General features: G+C 31.3%; 1 protein-coding gene across 1 annotated transcript in view; it reads right to left on the minus strand.

Annotated features, from left to right (window-relative positions):
* Positions 1–30: 30 nt before the first annotated feature.
* Positions 31–26035, minus strand: part of LOC106881289 (neuroglian) — a 140818-nt gene continuing 114813 nt past the window's right edge. The window contains exons 17-25 of the mRNA XM_052968053.1: positions 24882–25116; positions 23526–23648; positions 23195–23377; positions 21460–21588; positions 19437–19595; positions 17623–17646; positions 11657–11782; positions 10517–10586; positions 31–2606 (exon numbers count right to left, since the gene is read on the minus strand). Coding sequence (XP_052824013.1) covers positions 2399–2606; positions 10517–10586; positions 11657–11782; positions 17623–17646; positions 19437–19595; positions 21460–21588; positions 23195–23377; positions 23526–23648; positions 24882–25116 — 1257 coding nt within the window. The 3' untranslated portion in view covers positions 31–2398. The remainder of the gene's footprint in view (positions 2607–10516; positions 10587–11656; positions 11783–17622; positions 17647–19436; positions 19596–21459; positions 21589–23194; positions 23378–23525; positions 23649–24881; positions 25117–26035) is intronic.

Here is a 26035-nt window from a genome sequence, read left to right on the forward strand (position 1 = left end):
ATATATATATATATATATATATATATATATATATACACATATATATATGTGCATATATGTGTGTATGACTACATACACATACACACCTATCTTTGTGTGTGTGTGTGTGAGTGTATGTGTGTATACATATATGCATACATATAGTTCTATATAGACATATACATACATATGCACATATATATAAACAGTACATACATATACATACATATATATGTAAACACATATATGTGTGTGCACATGTGTGTGTGTGTGTGTCTGTATGAGTGAGTGTATCAGTGTATGCATGTTTGTGTGTGTGGAAAGGTGAACAAAGTGCTTTCTGCACCCGCACAACATAGGTGCTTTATAAGGTAATGGACAATGAAGTTAGAATTCAGCATCAATTATTAATCCACAGAAACTGACAATACACAGTTGTTTGTGCAGGATTGACAAGATAACTATGGAATGATACTGATTGAAGATGAATAATTCAATAAGCCAGTCATGTAGACCTCTTTACATGCTGGAGATCACAGAAAGATAAACAGGCTGAAGTTATAAAATAAAAAAAATTAGTCAATAAAGAGATAAAGAATATAAATGACTGGTGAATAAAGATCGATTAATGAATAAGAGCATCACACTACATGCCTAGATAGTACCCATGTGTGTGTACCTATGCATCTAAGGATATAAATATATGTATACATATATATACACATACACATATATTATATACATATATATGTGTGTGTGTGTATACATACACACACATATATATATATATATATACATACATACCTATAAACAAGCACACACACACACACAATTGTGTGTATGCTATATACACGTGGCTGTGTGGTGACACCCTAACAAACAGGAATAACGTAATAGAAACTCATAATCCAATAAACAAGGCAGCAACAAGAACAAGAGTTAAGAATTTTCCTTAAAATAATTATGATGATGATGATGATGATAATGATGATGATGAGGATGATAAGGATGAAGATGCTGATGATATTAGCAGAAGACCACAAATATAGAGAATTAACTCCCAGCCAAGTAAGTACAACAAGGTATTTTGTCTGGCATTCTACTGAGTCTGCTAATAAATAATAATAATAATAATAATAATGATGATGATAATGATAATAATAATAATAATAATAATAAAGAGATGCTGTCAGCCAGAGTGTATTCTGTTGCAAGCACAGTAACAATATTAGACACAATTTTGATTATAAAACAATATATTTTTCTCTATTTTCTCACTTGAAGTTGCTGCCTGGACCATATCTGAATAGACACCCACATTGTACCAGCAGACAGCAAATGTCTACACATCGACAAAACACTGCATTATGATTTTGTATTCAATATGATTTGGTGTGGTGGAAAAAACTGAAACTAAAAGTTCCAGTTTTGAGGAATTAATATGAAGGAATAAATAGGAAACTTAAGTCATTTTTGAAATGTATTAAGTGAAATAGAATGAATAAATGATTTAATGCAGAGAGTATATATATATATATATATATATATATATATATATATGTAAAACAATAACTAAATTAGATAATGCAAAGAGAAGACAACAAACTTCCAATGAAGAAAGATGGCAAAAAACTGCATCTAAACATTAATTTAAACAAATAACGCTATTTTGAAACACATTTACATGCAGCAGTAGCAAATAAAGCTATTCTTACTAACTACACTTTTCATACAGTTTGTAGAAAAAAACCCATTGTTGCAGCACAAGTATAGCTGTACACATAACTGTTGAGTTAACTACTCACACTCACACACAGACATACTGATGCATGCACATGCACACAGAGAAACTAGTACATACATACACACATATCTGCAGATGTTGAAGGTTGTAACAAACACACTTTCTCCCCACCCAACATTCATTTTTTTTCAATTTTTATTTTTTCACACACTTGGAAAAAAACCCCTCCAAAATACAACAAAAACCAACAAAACAAAAACAGTATGAAAGTTAATGATTAAATAAATAGAAGTATTTAGTTATGGATGATTACTGTTGGGTATTTTAATCATTGATGTGAATTCTAGTTTTGGTTTGAAGCAAGTTATTTTGTTCACCTTTTTTGAGTAAATTTTAAATTTAAATAAATGTTTTTTTTTTTTAATGGCACTGAAGCATCTGTTAACAATAGTTTATCACTGTTGTTTGCAATAGTATTCAGCAGCTGGCAAGGGGATCAAGCTAAGCCCCATATTTGATGAACCAGTGCAGCTCAGAAATACATACAAAAAGGGTAGTTAAGGAGAGTTATAATCTCCGTAGTTTCATTGGTGTTTTTATCATTTTTCTCCTCACATCCACCGAGAGGAAAGAAAAAGAAAACCCCAAAAAACAACCTCATTTTTTTTTGCCGAGTTACACAAACGTAGACATGGCAGATGGTGCAGCAGTCTCCGTTGCTTCCTTCTTGTCCTGGGTGCCATACTGTCCAATGAAGGAGCCGTCTTCATTGAATTTACTAGGATCAACGTCTCCATAGTCTCCTAAGCTATCGGAATCACTTATTCCACTGGTTTTGTCTCCATTCACTAAGGCTCCAGGTTTACCAATTCCATTTTCATCACTGAAAGATCAAAAGTTATATTTGAAGAATTAAATGGATATTGAAATAAAGATACAGATTTAGAACAAACTGAGATTATTTAAGGGAAAAACATTATGTTCCATAAAAACATTTGCAATTGTAAATCTATGTTTTACAGGCTAAATAGAACGATCTGCTGTCTGCATAAGACTAATGAAAGCCAGCTATTGTAGTAAAAATACTGATAAAAATTTATAAACAAAGAAATACATGGAAAAAGTAATTAGTTTAAAAAGAAATATATGACATTAGCTAGTGAAATAATGTAACTATTTTTTCACCAAGTATGAAAAACAAACAAAAGCTCATATTAATGAAAAATGTAATGTTAAATGTAAAAATATTTTTAATAAATAAAAATGTAGTTTCCTAAATTTCTTCAAGAGAATCAGAAAACAAATTAACACAGTATTAAAACAGCAATGTCTAATATTAAATCAATACTAAAATCTGGAGTATTGTTTTTATTCTAAAACAATTATTATACTAATAAGCTGATGTTAACAGAAAGAAATACAAGTAACACTACCCAACAGGTATTTTGTTGTCAGGACATTTTTATCTGATTTGCAGGTTTTTTGAAATGCTAAATCCCAAAACGGAATCCATGTTTTACCATCTTGTCTAGATTTCAAGATATCCAAATCCCAACTATCATCAATGGGTGATAAGCATGAACTTTTATATGGTCAATTTTCTTCTGGAGAAACAAAGTAGATACACCAAATATCCATGCTTTTTATGTATGTGGGACAGAAAAACATTGGTTGACCAAAGAATGGGTGTAGCGAACATTAGCTCCAAGGTCTTTTAATGTGGCTAAAGAACCTTTTTGTTCAACCAGGAAAAAAATCATCCTACCTCCACTCCATATGAAACTGGGCAGAATGAAGCAGTTTGTTAAAGATCTAGATACAGAAGGATGATACTTTCACTATATCTGTAGTACATTTCCCAGTCTGGGCAGTGAAAAAAATAAAGCTGGCCTCAAATCAGAAAATAGATGACAGATAGGAACTTTGTAAATTCAACGAATTGTATAGAAGCAGCTGTATGGAATCCATTTGTAATAGGTGTAAATGAATTACTGGGCAACAAGAAAGCAGCCAACTATGCCAAAATAGTCAGCAACAAGCTGTAAATTCCCTGAAAACCTCAGTAACACAAGTGATGAGCAGGGAGAACATTTCCATCAGGACATAAAACCAATGGGACAAAGGTATCGTGGTAGACTGACTTGCATGTGATGGCAGGCTATTGCTGGAACTTGGCTCAAATTCTTCCTAAAGTTTAGTGGTCAAGAAAAATTATCCAAATCCAAATTCATGGGAATTAAAATGATGTAATTTGTCTGTAAAAATTTAAAGATTTTTACTAGTTTTTCAATAGAATCTTAAGAAAGCATTCTGGTTTTGAAGAAAATACAATTTCTATCTATGTATATATGTTATACCATATTTTTCATAAGCTGTTTTATTGAAAAAACAATGAAATTCTATGGATCAGGTATCTTAAAATCTCAACGTGATGGTAATAAACTGATATCATTTTTTGGAGTCTGTGAGCCAAAAAACCCATATATATATATACGTACACATATAAACAAACTTTAAATCAGCTCTAATATGTTTGGGACATATTTGAACCTGTAAAAGCTTTTCACAGCAGTTTGCCATGGAAAAAAATTCTTACTTCAGAGAAAAAGGTTTTGAACACCATAGCCAGCTCAAAACACCCACATGCTAGTACATGGTGCAAACATTATCTAATATAGATCTCTATTCTTGAAATACAATGGTAATAATATATGATTATCATATCAAAAAGTGACAGTCTACTCAAAACTGAATTTTGTTAAGAAGCATCTATTATTTATGGGTATCATTTTGAAAGAAGAGTTCTGGTTGATTTAATTTTGTGCATATAGTCTATAATCTACATATGTGTATTTGGATGGATATAAGTTTGCTTATGCATATGCTGATGTGTTCATACACACACACACACACATATATATGGTTCCTTGCATTGTTGTAGCTTTTGAATGATATCACCCACTGACCAGGTGGGCAGGCCAATATATAATTGAGATTCAGTTGAATTAGGTATTTAAGTCGAAGCACCAAGTCAATGCGGTATTGTCCATACAACTCAAAGTAAGGTGAATAAAATCAAAATAAGCAACAGGATATCAAGAGGTGATGCAGTAGTCTATGATAAAAAAGAATGATAAATTAAAAATGAACCACAATCCGTTACAAGCTATGACCATAACAAACTTGATACAGTTCTTAGAAGTGTAGTATATTTTGAGCTACATTTGTAGCAACATGGACTTTTTCCCTCTTCTTGCTCTGTTAGAGAATTTAAGTAAAATTATATTAATGTGTCCAACTGATTAAAAAATTCTATTTATTTATGCAGCTGAGGATAGTCCTGCATTTAAAATGATGTAATGATTACATTGTTCAATTAAATGGAGCCGCTTGAAACGGTCGTACTGCATCACCTCTTGATATCCTGTTGCTTATTTTGATTATATATATATTTATATACACACACATACACACACACACACACACATATATATATATATATATATATATATATATACACACACACACACACATATATGTGCCTTGATCCTCATCTTTTCTCTTTCCATATAAGGAAGTAATATACTCACCTCTTCAGTAAAAATGTTGCACCTATCCTATCATACCAAAACTTTTTGGAAGGCCAAAAGTTTACCCATATATAACAAATACTTCATCATTATTGACATCATTATTAGTTGTGACCAGCCACTAGGTAAAACTCAAGCAATTGTTCCTTTTTGATATAATAAACACTCATACACAACAGGCTTGTACACACTTCAAGGCATTACACACACACACACACACATTTATATATGCACATACAACATATTCCTGTTATATCCATTTTATTAATTTATTTATTTTTTGTTTAACCCTTTACCTGTCCTGCATATCTTAAATGAAACACAAGACATATTTCCTTGGCATACATGTGTCATATATGACACAAATTCTCAGTTTTTTTTGGTCACCAGAGTAACTTGAGACTTACAAAAGGAAAGTCTTAAATTCCTCAGAACATAAGAAATAAAGGCTAACTAAAAGTCTGAAAAGAAGCATGAACATTTGGGACAAACTTATGAAAATGCTTTGGATAGGCAAAGGGCTAATACAGCAATGGAAGTTTCTAATTTATCGGAAAGAAGTTGTTACTACAGGAAATTGAGCCTAAACTACAACTGTCACTTTCCAACAAAGTGTAATGACTTGGCACAAAGTGGATAATTATAAAATAATAAAAAAATATGATAAATTAAAAAGAAACAGTTTCAATAAATAGGAACAAGACAAACATTTAAAATCTGTGCACAGTGAAACATTGAAGATTGGAAGGAAGGTGGTAAAAGGTGAAATTTAAAATGCTATTATTGTTGTCCCACAGAGTTGAAGAAGAGATAAATATTTCCAGCAGTGTATTTAAGTGCAAATGTAATTGTAACCGATGATTAGACCAATGATGAGATATGCTTGAAATAGCAGCTACATCTCATTCAAATTAACCGTACCATCTTATAATAAGGACTCATTGGACAGTGTAGTCAGGGATATACTATAGCTGTAAAATAAATAAAAGATATAGTGATGATGGTTGGAAAGTGTTTGATCATAGGGTTGCTTGATCATGACTGACTTGGAACTTGTTATATCACATGTTCGGATGACCTCTACTCAACTACCCGACATCTAGACTTCTCCCTCTATATCTACGTATTGGGCTAGCCTACTTCATTGTCTGGGGGCGTCCGACACAACACCTCCCCCTTTTGAGTTTTTTTTAAAACCTGAATTTATCAATTTTATTTCCTCATTGAGAAACTGGCATATCTTTTTCTCTTAGCATTAATTTCCATCATTTCTGTAGGTTTTCTCTTCCTATTCGATCTACGTGTCAGTTCTGCTTTTGCTTGTGGTTCTGGGACCTCAAACAAATCATACCATAAATCCATTGATTCTTCTCACCTCTCTTGGTTTTTGGTATATCTTTTTTTTAATTGGTTTAAATGCCTTCTGTGTTCATATTTTGGTCCTTTTACCATGTACATCACGTTACCCAGACGCCTAGTTATAATTCCTTGTTCCCAGTCCTGTTTTCCGTTACTATATATTTTAAAATACACTTTGTCACCTGTGTTAAAAAATTTCGTTTTTCTTCCCGAATTTTCTATTTTCTGTTTCCTGCTCGGCAACCATTTGTCAAAAATAGAACGAATATTTCTGGAAAACATCAAATCTGCAGGTGACCTACCCGACTCTGCATTTGGATTCGGTGTTTATACACCTGCAAAAACTTAGTCATATTTGTATCTTCAAGGATTTCCTGTTTGGTCTTCCTTAAGGCTCTCTTGAATGTGTCGATGAATCTTTCTGCTAACCCATTTTACCTTGGATGGTATGGCGGAGTTAACACATGCTTTATCTGAACTGACTTATAGAATCTTTCGAACTCCTTCGCTGTGAATTGTGTACCATTATTTGACACGATCGTATCTGGCACTCCATACCGAGCGAACAGTTCTTCCAAGAAGTCAATCGTCACACTAGTGGTTGGCCTTGAACATTTACACACTTCAGGCCATTTGGAATAGCTATCCACCACAATGATATAATAAGAGCTATTTATTGGTCCTGCAAAATCCACATGTAGTCTGGACCATGCTGAATCCGTTTTTGGCCACGGTTGAATCTGCACTGGGGGCGCCTTTGCTGCCATAGCGCATCCCCTACACTGTTTTACCAGTCTCTCAATTTGCTTGTCCATATTTGGTCAATAAACGTAACTTCTCATAAGGCTCTTCATCCGGACAATCCCTGGATGTCTTACATGAAAGTCTTTTAATACTCTGTTTTGCAGTGCTTCAGGTATTACCACTCTTTGTGCATATAATAATACCTCATAACATACTGAATAGTGCTTTGAATTTGTGTCCCACTCATTTATATTTTTTGTGTTACTCAACATTTTAAAAATCTTATTTATGATCCTATCATTTCCCGATTTCAATTTAATTTCTTCCTGCGTTACTGGCAAATCACGTACTACATTGCACAAAATGTTCTTCAGTTCCATTTCTAGTTTTAACGATGCAATCACTGTGTCTTCAAAAGGTTCCTCATATTTTGGAATTAGCCTAGACAACCCATCTGCGTGTCCCATTTTCATTGATAGCAAAAATTCCATCTCGAAATCGTAGTTCAACAGAGTAGTCCCCCAGCACTGTAAGCAGTTTGCTGAGTGCATGGGGATACCCTTTCTCGAACCAAAAATAGACAATAACGGTCGGTGATCCGTTTGCAGTGTAAACTTCCTCCCATGTAAGAATTTATGGAATTTTTTTACTGTGAAGATAAATGATAATGCCTCTTTTTCAATCTGGCTGTAGTTTCTTTCCACTGGTAATAGAGCTCTTGATGCATGTGCAATAGCTTTGATTTTACCATCATTAAATTTATGCAATATCACAGCTCCTATACCATATTCACTGGCATCTGATGCCACAATTATTTTCAGATTTGGGTGAAAATGAGTTAATGATAAATCTGATGTTAACCGCTTTTTTAGTTCCTCGAATGATTTCTGACGTTCGTTTGTCCAGCTCCATTTTGAGTCCTTCTTTAGCAACTTATTCAACGGAGCTCTTAGCTCATACATTTTAGGTATGTACAACTGGTAATAACTTACTAAACTTAAAAATGCTTGTAGTGTTGTTTTGTTAGTAGGAGCAGGCATTTTTTTTATCATGTTGATCCTAGAAGGGTCCGGTTTTTGTCCGTTTTCATCGATCACCTGTCCTAAGTACTTTATTTTTGTCAAGAAAAATTCAAATTAATCCTCCCTTACTTTAAACCCGTAATCACATATTCATTTGAAAACCTCTTCTCTATGTTCAATATGTTGGTCCCTTGATTCCCTTTTCATCAATATGTCATCGAAGTATGGGACCGCAAACTCACAATCTGCTAGCATAGTATCCATCACTTGCTGAAATATTGCTGGTGTGACCTTTACCCCAAATGGCAGTCTTTTAAAACGGTACAGACCTTTATGAGTATGATTATTAATACTTTAGCACATTCTTCATTTACCAGTAATTGGAGTTAGGCCTCTGACAAATCCAGCTTGGAAAAAATGTTCCCGCCACTGCACTTAGCAAATATGTTTTCTAGGTTTGGAAGCAGATAATTGTAATTTTTTAAACAATCATCAAGACCAGTGGCTGTGTGAGCTACGAAATCCTTGTCGCCACTGTTATATCGCATGTTTGGATGACCTCTACTCAACTACCCGACGTCTAGACTTCTCCTTCTATATCTGTGTATTGAGCTAGCCTACTTCATCATCTGGGGGCATCCGACACAACAGAACTAAACAACAACAACTTAGAGAGTTAAAAAGAAAAAGCAGTAGCGCACATATTGATATTTAAGTTTAAATTAAAATATAAATATAACAAAAGCAGCCATAAAAAAAAAAACATAAACTAGAGACAACATATTTTACATATGCTATATAATGTAAATGAACATTATTGGTGGTGGTGATGGTAGTGAAGTGATAGTGATAATGATGGTGATGATAAGTGGTATTGGTAGTAGTGGCAATGCCAGCAGTGGTGACAATGATTGGTGGTGGAGCTGGTAACAGTGTTGATGGTGGTAGTGATGAATAACAGCAACAACAATTAACTTAATATTAAATTCCTATTTTTTAAAAATGAACTAAAAAGTGTAGTATGGCTGAAAATGGTGTGTCATGCATAGAATAAAGTAAGGTGAAGTAAGGTTGCGATGGACTTACAAAAACTAAAGAGGAGAGAAAATGGAGAGGCAAGTGCTTAATATAGATTTTACCTTTTTTTTCTGTAAAGCATTGAAGGAAAAGAAAGAACGAACATGATGACAAAAGAAAACATTGAATGTCTGTTGGTGTGAATACTCTGCCAGTCAAATAGCAAATCACATCTTTTTTTAAGGGTATTAACAAAGCAAATATTTAACCCAAAGGGTTAAATATTTGCTTTGTGAGGTTTGTAATTTATTTAATTTATAATAAATATTCGAATATTATTTACTGATTAACACTGTAGAGAATAAACACTGCAATTTTATATATTTTCTCAAATAAACATAATACAACAAGAAATACATATGGTAATATAAGATATAACATGATAAAGTATTAGGTAGATAAATGTTTCATTTTAACGACAGCAGCTCAAGATTTTAGTGTTTTTATTATAGAATTGGGAGTTAAAGTTTTTCTTTAAGTAACAATAGCTTGCTACATTGATAAGAGTAAAGGCTTTTTCAGATTTGTAGGAGGGAAAGAAAAATATAATGTTTAACAACATAGGCACCCCTAATATTTACCTTACAAAAATACATACCAGTAATATTGGCTTAAATAAAATAGATGCTTGTAATATTAGGTCTAATAAAATAGGTACCTGTGATATTAGTCTTACATAAATATGTATCTATAACAATGGCCTTAATAAAATAGATACCTGTAATATTAGTTTTAATAAAATAGGTAGCTGTCACATAGGCCTAAATAAAATAAGTCCCTGTTATAATGGTCTTAATAAAAGAGATACCTGTAATATTAGGGGCAAATTCAATCAGCTGTAATCCTCCCTAAAAAATTGACATTGTACTTTGTACAAGAACAAAGATATTAAAATATCATTTTCTTGCTATTTGTGGATTGACGAGATTATTAAAGAAGAACTGTGTCACTGGAGAATATTTATAAAAGTTATCAGAGAAGATATCTAGTTTGTGACTTACTTTTTACTGTCATTGAGGTGGTCATCAGTACTGTACGGATCATGGCCTCGTAGTCTTTCTTCTTCTTGCACTGGAGAGGAAAATACATTTTTAAATATGACAGACATATACATCATTGTCTGTGAACACATCATTTTAGAATGTGATATTTTAAAAACACCCATAAATATATGCTCTGGTTTAGTCTCTCAGAACCAGAGCACAGTGATGATGTTGATGATGCCTAAGATGATAATGACTACAACATAGTATGGTAAACTATTGTACAGATATTTTACAAATAACAAAAATTGCTTAACTAATTCTTTTTACTATGGCTAAAACTATAACAATTCAGTTTACTTAGAAACACGTTTCTATCAAGTAATTAAATCTTCCTCTTCACAACTCAAAATGATATCCTTAATGAATTGCTAAATGTATGTTAGTCTATGACAGCATGGGTTTGATAGGTCTGTTTTATTGTTTTTAACCATCAATCTATTACTTGTCATTCTTCAATAACCTATAATCTCTCAAATAGTCACCCTTGTCTTATTTACACTATCACTTTACATAGAGTCCACATTGATTAGCCAACACAATGGTTATATATAGAATAATGAATTATTATCCTTAATTACAAGTATTTATAAAACAAGAATCCAATGAAATATGGTTAATTAGTTTAATTTTATTTTATGATCATTTATAGATAACCTCTAACAGCAAATCTGTTGTTGAACAAATTTTTCTTGTTATTTTTGCTAAGATATCAATTTACATCGCACAAAACTAAGCATTGTTATCTGTTCATAATACTTTGTATCAAACAACACAAACATATCTTCATTCTCTTAACTTCATTTTGGAATATTAGTAGTAGTAGTATTCATCATTATTTAATACCCACTTTCCATCCTGGCATGGGTTGGACCATGGGTTGGAATGTGCTATCTATTTTTTCTGCTGCTTAAAAGTTATAGAATTTTGAGTAAACTTCTAAATGAATTAAACATTTCAACCAAAATTAACAAAAGCTCAGAATTGTTTTTCCCAATATACTGAAAATGACACTTAAATACTTAAAGTATTCATGAAGTGCTTACTTCTTTAGAAAAAAAAGACGTCTTAAAAATAAACCAATAAAATATGACTTACCATCATATTTGGCTTCACGGTTTCTCTTGGCAATACACACAATGATCAGAATGAGGATGAGAAGAGCAATTGCCACCATCATGGCAATAAACCAGGTAGCAGAAGTTAGATCTTGAGTAGCTGTGCCTTAAAGTACACACAAACAGAAAATTAGTGTTACATTTTGCATTTAAAAGCTATTTAGAATAGATAAAGGGTTGGTCACAAGTGGGACGCAGCTCACAAGTGAATCACTGATGGAATGAGGAGGAGGAGGAACATTGGAATATTTCTATATGTGATATATGATATACATGCACACACGTGTGTGTGTGAGCCACATATGGACATAGGAAAACATGAAAAATAAAAAACGGACCATTACAAAAAGAAGTTGCTGATATCTGTAGTAGATAAATATTTGCGTAAGGCCATGTATTTTGAGGCATGTGTTTTAATAGGCAATTAAATCAGCCCAGTTATTTGTATCCATCCAAGACGAATGGCAGTATTTGAATTCAAATAAAGATGAAAATAAATACCAGCATGTATGTCTAATGCTGCTCTACACTGAGCTTCACTGACATAATGCAGTCATACTTGATAAAATTCATGTGTTTAACTTTTTGTTCCTTAAATATTCTTATGTCAGAGATACAACTAATTAACACAATATTTCTAATATTTCTTCACAGAATTTGTAATCTATATTCCTGAAATTGTCTTTATCAAATATTAATGAAGGAGACTGAACACAAGCCAACAGCAATGTGGTTTTCTACCTGCTAGAAATAGCAACTAAATATCCCTTAAATTACACTATCATTTCTGAAGAGAGAGACATACATTGGTTAATATAGTCTGACAGAGTGGTCAGAGTTGGAATGCCTTAATCATCAAGTGTCTAGTTAGAATGACTTCTATAAATTTGTTTCTCAAAGGTACAAATAGAATCATATCATTTTAACGATCACCTTATGTTTCCTTACAGGGTGTCTCTTGTACTTCAGTCAAAATTTCTTTTAAAACTATTTAGTGCTTCACCTGTTTATACTTTAATGTAATAATTAGTATTAATGGATGCAAAAATTTCCTCTCCAAATAACATTGTTCCAAAACATTTGATTTCTCTTTAGCTTTAAAACAAAATAATTTATTCCATTTTGTAAATCATTTGCCAATGCAGAGAATTTCTTGATTTCTTGAATTCAGCTGTTTCCTTTATGTATAGCAAACCTCTCTTAACCTATGTAATAGCTAATAAGCAAGAAACTTTCTGATTATGGCTAAAATATTAGTCTGGAAGAAGATAAAATCTAATGTTTTTTGTAAGTGATGCCTTATTTATCCACTGTCTGGGATTACTTTCTACTGTCATACAAAATGTACGGACTTATAGTCTCCCACAACTAAAGTAGAATACTGTATTGGATATAAACAGTGACAATGGAATAGGTCTGGGCTCTTTGCTTCCTGTTCAGCACAATTTGTATCATTGGACGGTAGCTATAAACAGCTTTGAGGAACATCTCTTGACCCTGGGTCTTTCATATGCAGCAGGCCTGCAAACATTATTGAACATTAGTATACAGAGTATAGTTTTAATAAATTACATGAATGAAGACACAAGGTTTATAAAAACATGCTGATGATTGAGATGATAGATGAAAAATGCAATAGAGACAGTCAGGCACTTGAAAGGAGAAGAGACAGTTTGAGATAAAACTAGTTTATAGGAGCCATAGGCTTTCTAAAATACATCATTCAATTATTATAGCTAGGTATTTACTATCATGCTTAGATGATGACAGTGATTATCTTAATTAAGATCTGTATATCAATATAAAAAATAAAAGACAATAGGATGAATTGGGAGATGCAGAAGTGAATAGAAAATATTGATTTAATCATGTTTTTACATGATCAGATAATGATGCTGGGATAATGTAGATGTTTTTGAAACAATAGAAAAGAATAGAAAGAATGAATAACGGGGTGAAAATAGAACCAAACCATGTATCTATATGCAATGGGTAAGACAGAACCAGAGATTATAATCAAAGAAGATAACAGAAAAATTGAAATTAGTTCATATTTATGCATGTGAAGTGTAGGTAAAAATATGAAAGTATGAAGATAGTCTTTGAGAACTGTATAAAAAAACTAAGTTCATTAGAAGTACTGAAGTTGATAGATTATTGTATTTAGGATGTGAGTGTATAATTAGAAAATGTTAATGAGCTTATGAGTGGAATCATTCAATCAGCAAGAATCTTTAACTTTTTAAAGCTAAAATAGACCCAATGTATGTAACTATTTCTAAATGTGCCATCTCCTGAGATGGGGCATTAATTTCGTCAATTTATATTTAAAATTAATAAAATTCTTGAAAATCAAAGATATTCAAACTTGGCAATAAGGTAAACTAATGACTTTGAGCTTTTCAGACATTTTTGCTGAAGGACAGGGTGACTATAATTGTATGAAGTTCAAGGTCTCTGAGAGATAAGATTCTTTTATGTTAATATGAATAACTAAATTTACTAGGAACAAATATGTTAAAAAAACATACATAAAAAAAATCAGTCATTTCTATGACTAAATGAACGATCACATCTTTTCTAACTTGTTCTTTAACCCTAGGCCATCCCTCATTGAGAATTCTAGTGATAACATTTCAGGATCACATTATCAAATGAGTCCTTCTTGTCTAAGATCTTAAGGAATGATTTGAGGGAAATTTGGCTGCTATTGCAGAAGATCAAATGACTGTGTAGAAACTCCACTACTGGCTAATTTTCATGCTAGTTTCACATGGTAGTGGTTATGGTTGGGTTAATTGAGAGAAGACAGGGAACAAGATAGATTAAAACTTTCTCTTCAGTTTTGATCTAAGGCCTTCACTCTACTTAATGGGAATGTAATGAGGAGAGAATAAAAATAATAATTTAAAAAAATTAACCTATATTATGTATTGATGAATACATGATGAAAACAGTAATTTTATATATATGATCATCATAATCTTTATCATCATCATTACATAAAAGTTAACTACTTTTCTATGATGCACACACATGTACACACACATATGCATGCATGTGTGCACACTCATACACATACAGAATATAGTAAAGATAATATCAGGAGGACTCAGTATATAGATAACAAATTATTAACTCCAAATTGAAGGCAACTGATTGACAGGGCCATTAGAGTGCCAAATAGAAAGCCTGGGGGTATATGTTCTGAGTCTCTGTGCCCTGAGTTCAAATTTTGCCTTTCATTATTTTAGGGTTGATAGGTGAAATACAAGTTCAGAGCTGTGAATTAGTCAAATTGCTAAGAGTGTTGGATGACAAGCTAACTTTTGGTATCTGTTTTGGTCAAATTTCACATAATGATTCAATTCCCAATGATAGCCAGAGATTATGAGACAACAACTGATTATGGAAAATGTAATGGGCAGTGGAAAAGGATTGTGGCTATTGTCTGCCACAGCAGTTAAATGATGATAATGATGATGATAGTGATGATGAATCCAAAATTTAAAAGTAGTTAAAAAGGTAGAAACATAATGGAAATAGTACCAGATGTAAGAAGAAAAAGAATCTACTTTAGTTATATACGGTTAAAAATACCATCACATTCCAAAATAAATAATTAAACATTAAATTTATCCAATGACAATATTAAATTGGTCATTTTTACATTAACAAATTACAAGTTATAAATAATTCTTGGAACTAAGTGTTAACCAAAATACAAAATATTTTCTGTATTATAACAATGATTAGTGTAAAATATGCTGCTATAAAAGTTATGAAGGTTAGTATTTTTAGCCTAATTTTGCCTACAGTATGTTAGTAGAAAAAGAACAACACGTAGTTAATAGGTTATTACTACAAGTTAATAAACAACACCAATATTTTAGTTCTCTCAGTTTGTTTTTTTTATAAAAGTTTGTTTTTACATGTACAATTCGTATTTTGAAGAAAATAAAACAAAATAGCTTTGTAAGTGGATAGAATTTTTTAAGGATAGAATGGATGAGGAGAGTACAATTCTTATGTCTTGTAGGACCTTAATGGTTAAAATACTTTTTGGCTTTGAGGAAGCAGCATATATTTTGGATAAATTTGAGAAATTACTCAGGGATGTTGAGTTAAGTTAGTGTTAACGTATTTGATTTACTGAGCATCAAACAGTAAAAAAAAAAAAATGCAGTGAAGAAACAATAACTTTATTTCAATAACTAAAATTATTTTAATCACTTCTTATCCACTTGTTTAAAATAATGTTAATCATTGAAGTAAGGTTGTCTTTTCTTCAACACATAATTTTTTCTAATTAGATTTTTGATGTCCTCCTTGATATAGTTTGTATAATGCTAAAAATATGAAGGATTCAGAAGAAATCATCAAAGACAATAAATTGTGTTATATTGTGTACAATTATTTTATGTTGGCGGATGAAAATGAAAACGTATACAGTTCTCTGCTTAAGTAGGGTAACATGCATTTTGAAGTTATTCACTAATAGGATGAAAATTTTAATAAATGGAAAATGAAGATCAGTTGGTACTGAATAGATGAGCAGGCCATGAGAATAACATATGGTATTGGTAACATGTTAAGGTATTGGTATAGAGTATATAAGGAGGATAAAAGAAATTCTTAGATGAAAATAAAGTACATAAGAAGGATGAAAGGAATTCTTAATGAAAATAGAGTACATAAGAAGGATGACAGTAATTTGTTAATGAACAGAAAGTTAAAGGTATAACATCGATACTCTTCCTCTCTAGCAATATCTACTAATTTATGGCCATTGTCACACTATTGTTTAATAGCATAGATATTGTTATACAATGTCTATATAGTTTCTTCGATAAGAAAATAATGAATGGACTTACATCTACTTTTGTTAATGGAATGATCTGGAGTAAGGGATTATGCTTATAGCCTTCTTAGCCCCTTGGGGACTAATGATGTTGACATGGCTGATGTTTCAGTTATCACAATTTCTATTCTTAAAACTAACAGAAAACCAAAATATTCTCTCCAAAGATAATTTGTACATTCAACTACTAGTCATGACAAGCAAATTCTAAACATTTTAATTCTTAACTGTGCATCTACCCATTTGATCTGAAATATTTTTCACAAAAATATAAGATTCCTAGACAAACTATGAGGGGGTTGGAGATTTTGTAAAGAGTAAATGTAAGACTAATTATACACAAGTAAATATATCAGAGTGTTTTAAATTTAAAAAAATTATTATCAACATAAGTTCATTGAAAGCTTCTAGAATCTTAACTGGTAAAATAATCAAATAATCTATCATTATTAACAGTTTTTTTAAATAAAAGAATTCAGCAGCTGATAAAATGTTATTTATAAAATTGTTGAAACTATTCTTTGAAAACTCTCTTTTCATTGAAAATTGGGAATAAACAGTAAATGTGGATATTGTGTCTTTGAGCTAAATCTTACTGTTGTATCAAAGAATATTTTGCTTGTTTTTAAACCCTCTTGTTATGTCCTCTTTTGATGTGGGAAGATAATCCAAGAAACCAAACACCATAAGAAAATGAAAACAGAAAATATGTGGCACATTTCATAGATAATACAATGATAAAAGATAAAAATAAAAGATTATGTACAATTAAATTAAATGAAATAATTTTTTAAAATATAACTTCTTTTTTATTGAGAAAAATCTCCTGTCCTCATTTTCTCTTAGGAAATTATTTTACACTTTATCTTTGATATAGGTATTACATAAATATTCTGAATACAAATATAATGAAGTCTTGTGCCACATATTTTTGATAGAAAGAAATTAGAAAATGAATCAAGATGAGAAAGCACTATGATGGTGTTAGTAGAAAGGCCAAATACCATTTTAGTTGTTATGAAGGAGAGGAATTGTTTAAGTAAATGCCAGAGTAATGGACCTATTGCAATCACAGATATATTTACCTTTAAATATAATAGAAGGATGAGCTGAAATAAGCATTTGTATAGAAGTTGGCATGAAAACAATGTAAAAGCACAACAGCAAATGGTTGAAACATCCAAATAATATTTTCAAAATAGAGAAAGAGAAAACAGAATTGAGAAGACAAGAAATATATTTGAAAGGTATGTTAAACTGTGTAATATTGTGCTAAACAGTAATAATAATTGTTTCTAATTTAGGCACAAAGCTAGTAGTTTTGAGAATAGTTAGTCAATTATACTGACCCTAGTACTAGACTGGAGGGATAAAAGGTAAAGTTGATCTTGGCAGGATATGATCTCAGAATGTAAAAAGCCAGAACACATACTGTAAGACATTTTTTCTGATGCTCAAATTCTATCAACCTACCATCTTAAAACAATTATTTCTAACAGAGTTGCAAGGCCTGAAATTTTGTGAGAGGGGGTTAGTCAATTATATTGTGCCCCACAGTACTTCAACCATACTTTCTTGAAGTACAGGGTTAAAGTTAACCGAACATTTTCCCACAGATTTCTAACCTTGTGCCTATGCTAGAAACAGTTACAGGTTTTGCTGAAACTCCTGGTGTCTTGCATGTGTAGCGGGCTTGCTACCTACAGCCTACAGTACCATGATATCCATTCTTTTCAGCAATCTAATACTTTGCTGGTTATTCTGGCCATTATCATTATTATTATTATTATTAATAATATTAATAATAATAACAACAATTCATAATAGTTTAATACAATTCTAAATTTAGAATTAACTTCCTTTTAATTTTAACTTGTATTTATGTATAAATGATGGATATTCATTGAGGCAGACAGACAAGAACACCATTTGATTTAGAGTAATGAATTTATTTCTCTATTATGTGCTCCCCACACTATTAAATTACCAATGATATTCAACTTATTGAATCAAAAACTCTTGTTAGAAATTTATTTTTGGTCTTAGTTATTTTAATAATCTTTCTACAAATATCTTGCTTTAAACAAAATACAGTTATTTATTAGCTATCAAAGAATCTGATGGATTAATCTATCAAAATACTAACAAAACATTCTTCTACATTATAAGCTCAATTTTTTTTTTATGTAGAACTTCTATGAAATCTAACCACACATATAATGACGTTATATTTTCTATAGTGAGAAATTCATAAACAGAAGCGATCCATTTTCTAAGTAGTCCTATGTCTGTAGGGAAAAACTTTATCTATAATTATATAATTATAACGCTGTGTAGCCTGAGTGTTTTCAAGAAAATCTTTGCAGAGAATGCAATGCAAGTATAGCGAAACCTACCTAAGTTAATTTAAGTATATAAATGTATCATTTGTGAATAGATGACATTAGATTCATCAAGCAAAGTATAAATTAGGAATTGAAGAAGAATGTGAAAAATATTTAAAGATTTAGAGGCAGAGTTGCATCTAAAGCATTTGTGTGTTTGCATTACCGACTTTCTGAAAGAGCTGATAATGACATGAAGAACAGCTAGTAAGATGGCAATAGCCATTCATAAGCTATAAGATAGATAGGAGAAACATTTCTGTTATTTTAAGACAAGTAATATAACAAACAAAATAGAAGAAATAAAATATCACACACAAATATAACTGAACAATATCTATAACAAGACACTGAAGTAAAATAGATGTTTAGGCAGAGAGAGTATAAAGAGATGAAGTTTAGCAGCAGAAGAGTAAATGTAACATATAAACAATAAACAATTTCTAAGTACAAAAACAACAACAATAAAATCAACCAGTCATTATTTTATTATTTAATAATATTAAATTAATCACCTGGCTTAGGCAAAGTAATTTTTTTCCAGCTACTTGCTGCTTGGCGTTCACCACTTTTAGCAACAACTCTAAATTCATACCATATTCCGGCAGATAAGTTAGATATATTCTGCCAGCGATTCAACATCTGACCAGGAGTGCTTTTCAGATTGCTTTCACCTTTCATAGAAAATAAAAGAAGAGATTTGAAAGTTATGAAGATTAGAATTTATCATCTTTTGTTTTGAAAGTAAAATTCAACATGCATGTATATTTGTTTGTATGCATGCATGTACATATATCCATGTGTATGTGCACAGATACAGCAATACCACAACTTAATGATTTGATTCATTCTAAATGTCTAATCATTAAGTGAGAATCTAATTCACATAGAAATCATGCTATAAACTATTGTCTTTAGATTTTTTATTCATCACTTGATATTTTTTTGCTGCTTGTTTTAGTTTCATCACCCAAAAGCTGAAGGAGTTCTTCTTTTCTTTATAAGCATGTCATGGGTTCCATGCTGTCATGCATGTCTATTCTTTTCTTTACAAATCTCACAATAACAAACGCGAGATATATTTAGATCTACAGCAACTTGCCAACTTTGTTTGAAATTTGAATATTAAGATTTTAAAAAATCTTAATTTTTTTGAATTTGTGAAAATGATTCTTCAAGTCCTTTATGAGCAAGGGAATAAACAGGTGTTTCTATTGTGATATCTTTTTTAAGATTTTTCCTTAAGTTCTTCCATTTCAATAAGATTTTCATTTGTGGTATTGAATTGAAACACATCATTTATGTTGTTCAAGGAATCTCTGCTGGTTCTTCAAATCTATCAATATTGTCAGTGAATTAAATATTTTTCATAGTTTTTTTTTGCTGTAAATTTGTTCCAAGTGCTTATTATTTTTACTGCATCTAAAACTTTATTTAAAGTCTGTTTTTCCTTGCCAGCATCAAATGATTTCCTTCTTCCATATTTGCACTTCAAATCTCTCAAAACTGTCATTAAATTGAGGACGAAGTGTATTCTAAACATTTTTCATAGTTTACTCTGTAATTTTGTTTCAGGCTCCTTTTATCAACAACATTAAAGGATCAAATGTGTGCTGAAGATAATATGCTTTGAATGTTGCAATAAAATACTGATCCATTGACTGAGAAAGTATAAACATTAATCTAATATTTGAATGGTGATGTTGTAGAGGTTGTATATGAGGAGGTCTTTCAAAAGTGAAGCAGTCTCTCAAGCGTTTTTATTTGCTTTCCTTACGACTGAAAGAATAACTTTTATGAGACCTCTAATTGCTTTTGGATTTTCAGCATGATGCAGAAGCATCACTTTCAACTTATAGTCTCTAGTTACATTACCTCCAAATGGTAATGGTATCCATTCTCTAGCTACTTTAAAACTGGCATTGTTAATTTTTTACCTTCTTGCTGATGTGTGCTTCAAAAATAGTTTCATATTATCTATATTAGAAATTTATGAGAATATTAAACTATATTCCTCTATTATTTCTTCTAATTTGTCAACACGCAAACTAACTGAATGAACAAACACTTATGCTCACATTACTGCAGTGCATTGTGATAAATTAACTTTGAAAGCAATCATTATGAATGTTCAGCATTTATTTTGCTTAAGTATTATTTTTTGCATATTTATAATTAAAGTAGGTTTATTAAAAAGGGGTGCCATTAAGTTGGAGATTATTGAGACATAACTATATGTGTATATGTAGAAATACGTACACACACACATAAAATAAAGAGCTACAACAAGGTGGTGAGACACTGTACTGGAGAAGATTTATTCAACTTATGAATGAAAGTGTAGAAAAGTTCAGATGTAAAAGAAGGATAATTATGATGTATACGTGTGTGCGTGTGTGTGTGAGAGAGAGAGAGAGAGAGAGAGAGAGAGAGAGAGAGAGAGAGAGAGAGAGTTAAGATATCAAAACAGATAAATAAGAATTTAGAGTAAGTTAATGAATCAACATGAAGTAGATTAAATAAATGGTCCAGACATACCAAGTTTTCTATATTCGACAACATGCATCAAGCCAACATGTTGATTAGTTTTGTTGTAATCAATTTTCCAAGATACATTTAATGAATTATTTCCCATTGGTGTCATGTTCCAGTCAGGAACAATTGGCACTAGAAAATAAATAAATAATTAAATAAATAAATAAATAATAATAATAATGAAAAGAAACAATAATAATAATGATAATAATAATAATAATAATAATAATAATAATAATAATAATAATAATAATAATAATATGAGTAATAGTTTCAAATTTTGGTATAAGACCAACAATTTTGTGGAAGGGTATAAGTCAATTACATTAACCTCAGTACTTGACTGGTACTTTATTTTATTGATCCTGAAAGGATGAAAGGCAAAGTTGTCCTTGGTAAAATTTGAATTCAGAATGTAAAGAGTGAAAGAAAATGCTGACATGCACTGCTCTTTCATTCAATAATAATAAAAGGAACTGAAAATTATTTGAGAATGATCCCTGACTTACCATCCATGCAAGAAGTGCAAAAGGTTGTTTTAACTGGTATTTAGAAGAGCATTGTTGCAGTGAATTTTCTTTCCTTTTTATTTTTTTTTGTTTTTTTCTATTTTTCATCTTTTTCTATTTTTTATTTTTTGTTTCTTTCTTCCCTTTTTTTCTATCAAATAATTTGACTTTGTAAATGAAAAATCTGATGTGTTTATTTTAATGGTCTACCAAAGCAAATAGTAAGTTTCTTTGTTGTAGGCATCAGGAAAACACTCAGTAAGAAATAGAAACAAAATTGAAAGAAGATAATAATAATAATAATAATAATGATGATAATAATAATAATACTAATAATAATTTCATCGACCCCTAAAGGATGGAAGGCAAAGTCAACTTCAGTGGAATTTGAACTCAGAATGTGAAGACAGATGAAATGCTGCTGAGCATTTTGTCCAGTGTGATAACATTTCTACCAGCTTGCAGCCCTTATATAATAATAATAATAATAATAATAATAATAATAATAATAATAATAATAATAATAATAATAATAATAACAACAACAATAAAAATAATATGAGTATCCTTTGTGATCATAATATTGCAACAAAAGAATTTGACAAGCTCAGAAAACATAAGATTTGCTCATTGAAATAGAAAAAAAATATATGGCATCTCAAGGCAGTTATAATACCAGTGATTGTAGATGTGCCAGGAATGATCAAAAAAGGAACTGAAAATTATTTGAGAATGATCCCTACCTTACCATCTGTGCAAGAATTGAAAAAGATTATTTTAACTGGTATGTCACACATTGAGAAGAGCATTGTCAATGTGCGAATGATAAGTTTTTATGTAAATAATTTATTTTTCTTCATAACTTCATTTGATTTTGTAAACGAACAATCTGATGTGTTTATTTTAATGGCCTATCAATGTATACAGTGAGTTTCTTTGCTCTAGGTGTTGAAAAGATACTTGGCAAGAAATGCAAACAAAATTGAAGGAAAAAAGTACCCGATATCTCCTAGAGCTGGTGATTTAATTTACAGTAAATTAAATCACCTGTTCCAGGAGATATCAAGTACTTATTTTTTTTACTGATGTTGGAGACAAGCTTAAATACAGTAGTATATGAATTTAAACTGTAGAGAATGAAATTAAATGCTTTGATGCCCTCTACTGGTCATATATATTATATGAATTAGTGAATGTGCATCTCTTGATTTGTGCCTCTATACACTTACTTCCTGCATCTGTGGTCCATACATCAATATAATATGGTTCTCCTTCACCAGCACTGGTCATTGCTTGAATCTGTATCCGATAGTTTGTACTGGCTTCCAAACCACGTAGTATATACTCTGTCATTGTTGGATCAGTAGTTGGTTCATCTTCAAATTGTACTGGAGATACTTTCAAACCATTAACTGCAGAAGACATTTTAAAGCAATATATCTCTTAAGTACTTTCTCTAACATAATTAACAATTGTATTTTTGAAATTTTGATAATTATAAATTTAATTTCATTGAATGAAAATATTTTACAGATAATATTTATATCTAAGAAAACTTACTCCTTTGGAATCCAATATTATAGCCAATTAACAAACCATTCCTTTCTTCTGGGGGTTCCCACTTTAAGTGGAAGTGACCAGATCCTCTAACTAAGGCCATAAAATAATGAACTCTGCCAGGAGCTGTATAAAGAAAATAATAGGACAGTAACAAATATATAAAATACCTTCATTGTAATTATAAATTCATTTTGAACTGATAAAAGGAGAACAGTTTTGCAAGGACTGGAAATAGTCAAGAGATTCCTCCTTAGTGTATTATTAGAAGTTATTTTATTGATCATGTAAGGATGAAAGATAAGCTTTTAGGGTAGTATCAACAGATTTTTGTGTAGTATCTACAACTAAGGCAAGACTAATACCTCAGATTTCAGATAACAAAATCTCAGAAAAATAGCAAAGGATATGCCTCTTATTAGACTGTGCAAAAATGCAAATATTTCACTAAAATGTGGATATTATCAACCATTTCCAGCATTTTTCTCAAAATGACATTTCTGACTGTGAGTAGCAATCTATAGGTCATGATATCTCTGAGAATAATTGATGTATTGCACATGTATTGCTTTGATACTTGTCTAGATGCTGTTCTAGTGTGATTAGATACGCTTCATTTGTTCATCTTCCAGAGACACTTGAATGCTACTACCCAGGGGTCAAAAATGCTCGAACTGCTGCATATGGTTATGAGCAACCCCACAACGAAATCTAGGACAACTTCATCAATGTCTTTAATTCAGCATCTAGTCTGTACCCCAATCTGTTGGCATTCCAAATTAGAGCACATTATCTTTGATAGTTTGGTAGAAAAATCAACCTAAAATAAGAGTATGTTTGCCTTATCGGTCATTTTGAATTTATAATTAGGTCATGAATAGATAATGTGGAAACTTGAATATTATGATTTTTGATAGAACTGACATTGTTCTTGATGTATGCCATATTTGGTTTGCCTGGGCTTTATTCCCACTGAGTGAGGGCATCTTCAATTTAGGAGTGTTTTCCTATGTCTGAAGTGTTAGTCTTGCCTTAACTTTAGTATTCCTAGATTAGCTTTTAGAGTAGTATCCATAATCTTGTACAGTAGTATCTATTGTGAGGTGGTAGTTTGCAATCTACATCCTACAGATGCAAACATTTATTTTAATGATTGAAGAACAGATAGGTTTATACAAAAAAATTGAATACATTGAAAGTATAACTCTGCACCATTTATTGTTAACTATCCACATCAGTGGTTCTAAACTTGTGGGTGGCAAGGACAAAATCTTATTTTAGAAACATAAAACAACTGTTTAATCTATATTAAGCAAGGCTGAGTTTCAATATGTTTTCTATCAACTTAATTCAACTGACCTCCCTCAGGTGTCTGGACATCAATGACATTGCTCTCGGGGCCTTCATAATATGTGTTGCGTGCTACCACTGACAAGCTAAAGTTTGAATAAGCAGGGAGCATTACGTTGGCTTTCACTTTAGATGATGTTCTACGATGTCGACTTCTCCGTGTTGAACGGCGATTATGTGTATTTTCAGAAACATCAATTTTCTTTAAAGTTGTTTCTTTCTCACCAGGTTTCCAGAAAAGAATCTAGAATCAAAACAAAATTTAATAGATGCATTGTTATGCTTGAATTAGAATATCAATATCTAAGCTATTAATAAACCATTACAGTTATTTCATTCATTTGACATTCATTTTTCCATGCTAGTATGGACAGGAATTGATTTTGAGGCAGTATTTCACAACTGAATGCTCTTCTTGTTGCAAATTTTCACCAGGTTCTGGGTAATGGATTTTTATATTCCAAAGTTGTTTGAAAGTGCCGAGCAACTGATTGTAATGTTGTCAACAAGGAATTTCAACATCAGTATCATTTTGCTCACATGATGTTAACCAAAATATTAGCCTTCACTCCCACAACCCACCCCACCACAAAAAAGCAGAATTACTACAGTTTCTGGTTACAAAATCCATTCACAAGACATTGATCAGCCTGAGGCTATAGCAGAGGATACTTTCCCAATGTATTATGCAGTATGACCAATCCAGACTACAAGGTTAAGAAGTGAACTTCTTACCCCCACAGCCATGTGCCTGTGCCTTTAGAATAAAATATTCAGTTTAAACTGAAAGTGTAATGGCTTGTAAGTACTTTAAAAAATAATTCCCCCCTCTTTTCTTATACATACATATATATATATATATATATATATATAAATGTAGAATGATGAAATGAGTGTTCAACACCACATTGGTGGATATATAACTTCTTTATTTGTGAATTAAGTTCACCAATAGTTTAATGTTAAAAAGAGTAAGAAAATATCCTAGTGTCTTAACAATTTTAAAGCCAATCACATGGAGAAAGGTGTTTGCCTCTATTTTGGAAAACAATCATGTTTCATTCAAGGGATTTCTCATTATGTGAATTTATGAGAAAACCCATGAACGAAACGAGACTGTTTTCCCAAATGGAGGCAAACACCTTTCTCCATGTGATTGACTT

The sequence above is a fragment of the Octopus bimaculoides genome, chromosome 5, assembly GCF_001194135.2.
Source record: "Octopus bimaculoides isolate UCB-OBI-ISO-001 chromosome 5, ASM119413v2, whole genome shotgun sequence".
In the NCBI taxonomy this organism is placed as follows: Eukaryota; Metazoa; Mollusca; class Cephalopoda; order Octopoda; family Octopodidae; genus Octopus; species Octopus bimaculoides.